We start from the raw sequence: 4,440 nt of genomic DNA, 5'->3' as shown, positions 1-4,440 counted from the left end.
TATATATATATATATATATATATATATAGATATATACACTGTATATATATGGTGTTTGCCTCTACCGTGTGGGCAGGATAGGATGTACATTCATACCTGAGGGACCGACAGGACCAGTTGGACCAGGAGGCCCGACTATGATTTGAGGAGCAGGGACAGTTGGACGGACAGGGATCTCCTCTGAGAAAAACGAAAGAGTTCTGTTTAACCTTTGCACAAAAGATAACGGAGACTGTAACGGCAGATTAGAGAAAAGGAAATCAATACTTGACTCAGGTCATTCAGGGGCATGAAATGGATTTACAGCTTATCATTTTGACCATGTTTTAATTTAAAGTTCCCATATGGTAACACTTATAATTATATGTCATATTTGTGCTCCACAGACGGAAATGTTAGCATGAAGTAGATTCTATTAAATTCCAAATTATGTTTACAATATAACCATCACAAAATTTGAAAATATCAATGTTTTGTACATTTTTGCCTTGTATTGGTGAGCAAAAAGCGTTCTTTGCAAACCTTCCCTCTGTCTCTTAGCACTTGAATGCATCTTGGGTGATCTGATCACAAATGAGCAGCTCTAAATAGAGAAGGAAATGCACCAAAAAGAAAATAAGGACACACTAGACCCCATCAGTGTCACACTTCAGGGTGGCCATGGATGCATGCGACCATGTAGTGTAGTGTCAAAAAACCTATTATACTCTGTATTCTGCAGCTCAACAGACCTCCAAAGCAGTTGAATTGCATGTGTCAAAATACTTGGGTCGAGGTTTGGAGGTCTTTCGGGGCAGTGAGATGAACCCTCAATGCAATGCAATGCAAAGTATTGTCTTGTTGTTACACGGTTTCCTCACCGATGTAGTCAAATTAGCAGTTAAAGCCAATCCAAAACGTTGACTTGATGATGTATTCGAGACCCAATTTCTTTTTGATTTTGAAACACAACCTGGATCTGAAGACAGAAAATCTGCCTCTGCTGCTGTCACCGACTTTGTTTCCTGTGTTGTATGGCTACATCTTGGACATGTCTATAAAATCGTTGTTTCCAACAGCTGTTTGCTGCATCCATAGCCCTACTGGGGTCTCCCCATCAGCCTGGACCTCAGGGGGTGGGATCCTTTTTTTTTTCAACCTTACAGAAGAGTTTAGACATCAAGGGTCACCAGGCATCAGCAGTCAACAGCAGGATTAAATGCAGTGTGACAGTGATCGTCAGGAACAGCTGGTCCCTCTAAAAGAAGTCCCGTTTAATGGAGCAGTAAATGCTTGGACACGATCTATCTTCATTCAGGAGGTGGAGGTTGGGCCTTGTTCTCAGCATGTATGGTATTTTAAAGTATGCTTGTAAGTATAAATTTTGTTTTCAACCACAACACACTTCCTCTCCCCTTGAACATATGCTCAGAGTCTGTCCCCCCCACTCCCCTATTTTGAGAAAGCGCTGTTACATTATGGCTTCAGTCCACAGAAAGGGTCTAGAAGGAGCAGATTTCCCTCTGGAACTAATTTTCTAATGTTACAGTCTCCTTGAGCCTGGCTGCCTCCCCAAGAAACTCCACATGAGTGGCAGACTATCTCCTCCCTCGTTTACAGCTAGCCCAGATTTTGGCTCCAGGCCGCGGCCTGTTCCCCCAAACGCACTGTCGTGCTGACAGCTAACAAATTAGGCCTGATTTACATCCAGTTGGCCCCCCTCAGCTTACATGGTCCCACAGACCCAAATCGACATATTTCCAGACCCGCAGACACAGTTCTGAGCTCAGAAAGGCAGATGCAGCCAAAAGCCTAATCGGAGCCAGCAGTCTCCATGAGGTAACGTTTATAGCATGGACTTCTACTGCCTCCTTGTGTTGAAACCAGGTTTTAAATGTGAGAGATATCAGTTTTGCACACATGTATTTCATATCTACAAGTTTCAAACCATGAGAAACTGATTGACGTTTAACACCATATGTGTCTTTTTGGTGTAAGTAGGCTAGATAAAGAAGTAAAACTGTATTAAAGTGGAATGAATAAAAAAATATGTCTCAATATTTTCTTTTTTAAACGATCTGAGCTAATCTTGTGATTTATGTGCATGTATTTGGCTTTATTGTTGGTGGTGGTGTTAAATGAGGTTGCAGTAAACAGTGGCTAAGCAACAGCAGCACATATGGAAACAATTAAAGTAAATCTAAGCCAGCCCTCCGCTGCAAACTAACACTACCCTCTCCATTACGGACGTGAGTCCTTCACTGAAAGCTAAAGACACATATTGCTCACTTAAACACTTGGTAACAGCTGCAATACGCTCCACCTGTGTCCCTTTAAACCATTTTCCATTCATAGAAACCCAGCTGGCCTGATCACACAATGATCGCAGAGCGAACAGGATGAAAATACCGTATGAGATATGGGAGTTTTTGAACATGGTGAAGCACATGATTCATCAAAATGGATCTGTGGTTTTGGCATCAACTCAGACAAACAAAAAAAAATGCTTGAATGGTTTTACAATTGTTCTTGTGTCAGAATTCAACCATGTCTGTAACATCGACTTCCCATTGAAGGCCATCTGGAACAGTTTAGCTCTAAGTCACTGTAAAAGAGTCAATTTGAGGTGGAACAGTCAGCTCACCTTGATTGTCCACGTGAAAATTGTCACCGCGCACTTGGACAGAAGAGGAGACCGTCCCCGGGGGACCCGGCGGACCAGGAGGGCCAGGGAGACCTATAACCCCTGCAAGACCTCTGTCCCCCTTTGGACCTAAACACCAAAGCAAAATCCATCAATTAATCCATCAATCAATCAATCATGTTAAACAAGTGAAAAAAGTGTCAACTGTCAGAGCCTTTTCAAACCATCTTCAAATGAGCAGATGAAACTCAAAAGGTCCCATCGTGATAATTTACCGGTGGGTCCAGGGAGGCCTACTCTTCCAGCCGGACCCGGAGGTCCAGCAGAACCTGGATGCCCTGGTGGTCCGATGGGCCCTGGAAGCCCTCTGGCTCCCGGTGCTTCAAAACAAAAACAAAAAACAAGAGCCAGTCAGAGTCAAATGTGGAGTTTTAGGAATAGTTCACTCCTAAATCATTTTAAAGGGCACTGTGGCGTTTTATGAGCTTGACTCAGACTAGGGACTAAAAGTCTGGATATCTCAGTCTCTGCTGCTTCAATTGTATTTACTTTTTGTTGTTGTTGTTATCTCTCTCTCTCTCTCTCTCTCTCTCTCTCTCTCTCTCCTTCCCTCTCTCGCTCTCTCTCTCTCGCTCTCTCGCACACAAGTCCCCCAACTTAATCCTAAATTCCTGTAGTACCACTTTAACCTTCATACTGTATCTCAGCGCCTCACCAAAGTAGTAAAGACAAAATAAAATAAGTGAAAAATAAATAAAATGTACATTATATTTATTATATTTCCCAACATCCACCAAACCATGAACATCAATAATCTATTATTCACTTAAACTTTGTAACTGTTGGCCGAAAAGTACAAGATGTTCTGTGCTAACCCTCTTTAGAACAAGCACAACCAGCCAAATAAAGCCAGGCCCACAGTGTAATCATTTAACATAAGATTAAGGGGTGTAAGTAGCCATATTCACAGTTATTCCAACAAACCTCATCAGAGGCTTGATTTAAATAGCAGTGAACTATTCCTTTAATTATCTCGAAATTTGCATTTACGGTTGAGTATTTCAAATCAGTCATTATGATATCAACCAAATAGTATTGCTTTGTGCGCACTCTTTTTTTTAATTTTTTTTTACAGACATTAAAACAGCTTTTTAAAATCTCCACTACATATTTAGAATAGTTTGTTGTAATATGTTGACACCTGGTGGCAGGTATGATGGCGGTCCAATAGGAGTGGGTTGGGGTGCATCCACCTCGTTTTCTTTTGAGCCCTCTAGTAAACTGCGGACTGTCGGCAGGGATGAATGTCCCTCTTCTAACAGCTTGATCTGGAACAAGAGCACTCTGTGTGCATAAAGTCATCTGTGTACAAATGTTAACAAAGTTGTCTTCAAAAAACTCATGAAGACAGGCATCACAGAATCTTTGTTACCTTTGATTCAACAGCATTTATTCTGCTGTTCATGTCGATGAAACTGGTACAGTTCAAACACTCTGTAAGAAAGAAAGACATACAAGGATGAGTTTAGTTTACAGGTACAGTTAGCTTCTTCTTCATCTCTCTCTGTCTTTTCCTTTCTTTCTGTCTCTGCCTTGTCTCTTTCATCCCGGTTTCTTTTTTTCATCCCGGCATCATCAGTAGTATCTCTCTATCTCACACTGAGCTGGGCAAGCCAAGATACACAAGAACAATGTCCATCAAACCAGACCCAGGAATTTATTAGGAATTCCTCCTTAAATTATGTCACTCACAAAATAAATATTATTAGACTTCTCACTCTTGTGTGTGTGCGCACACACACACACACACACACACA

At 41.5% G+C, this 4,440-nt stretch overlaps 1 protein-coding gene across 2 annotated transcripts in view; it reads right to left on the bottom strand.

Annotated features, from left to right (window-relative positions):
• Positions 1-4,440, bottom strand: part of col26a1 (collagen, type XXVI, alpha 1) — a 20,488-nt gene that overhangs the window by 3,132 nt on the left and 12,916 nt on the right. The window contains exons 4-8 of one of the 2 annotated variants that reach the window (XM_032508014.1): positions 4,056-4,117; positions 3,825-3,951; positions 2,899-2,997; positions 2,624-2,752; positions 97-180 (exon numbers count right to left, since the gene is read on the bottom strand). In XM_032508014.1, the coding sequence (XP_032363905.1) occupies positions 97-180; positions 2,624-2,752; positions 2,899-2,997; positions 3,825-3,951; positions 4,056-4,117 (501 nt within the window). Of the gene's footprint in view, positions 1-96; positions 181-2,623; positions 2,753-2,898; positions 3,004-3,824; positions 3,952-4,055; positions 4,118-4,440 lie in introns of both variants that reach the window. The other variant, XM_032508013.1, reaches the window with a different exon arrangement.

This window comes from Etheostoma spectabile, chromosome 3, assembly GCF_008692095.1.
Source record: "Etheostoma spectabile isolate EspeVRDwgs_2016 chromosome 3, UIUC_Espe_1.0, whole genome shotgun sequence".
Lineage (NCBI taxonomy): Eukaryota > Metazoa > Chordata > Actinopteri > Perciformes > Percidae > Etheostoma > Etheostoma spectabile.
The sequence above is the reverse complement of the archived record's forward strand: the minus strand, read 5'-3'. Positions and strand labels throughout refer to the sequence as shown.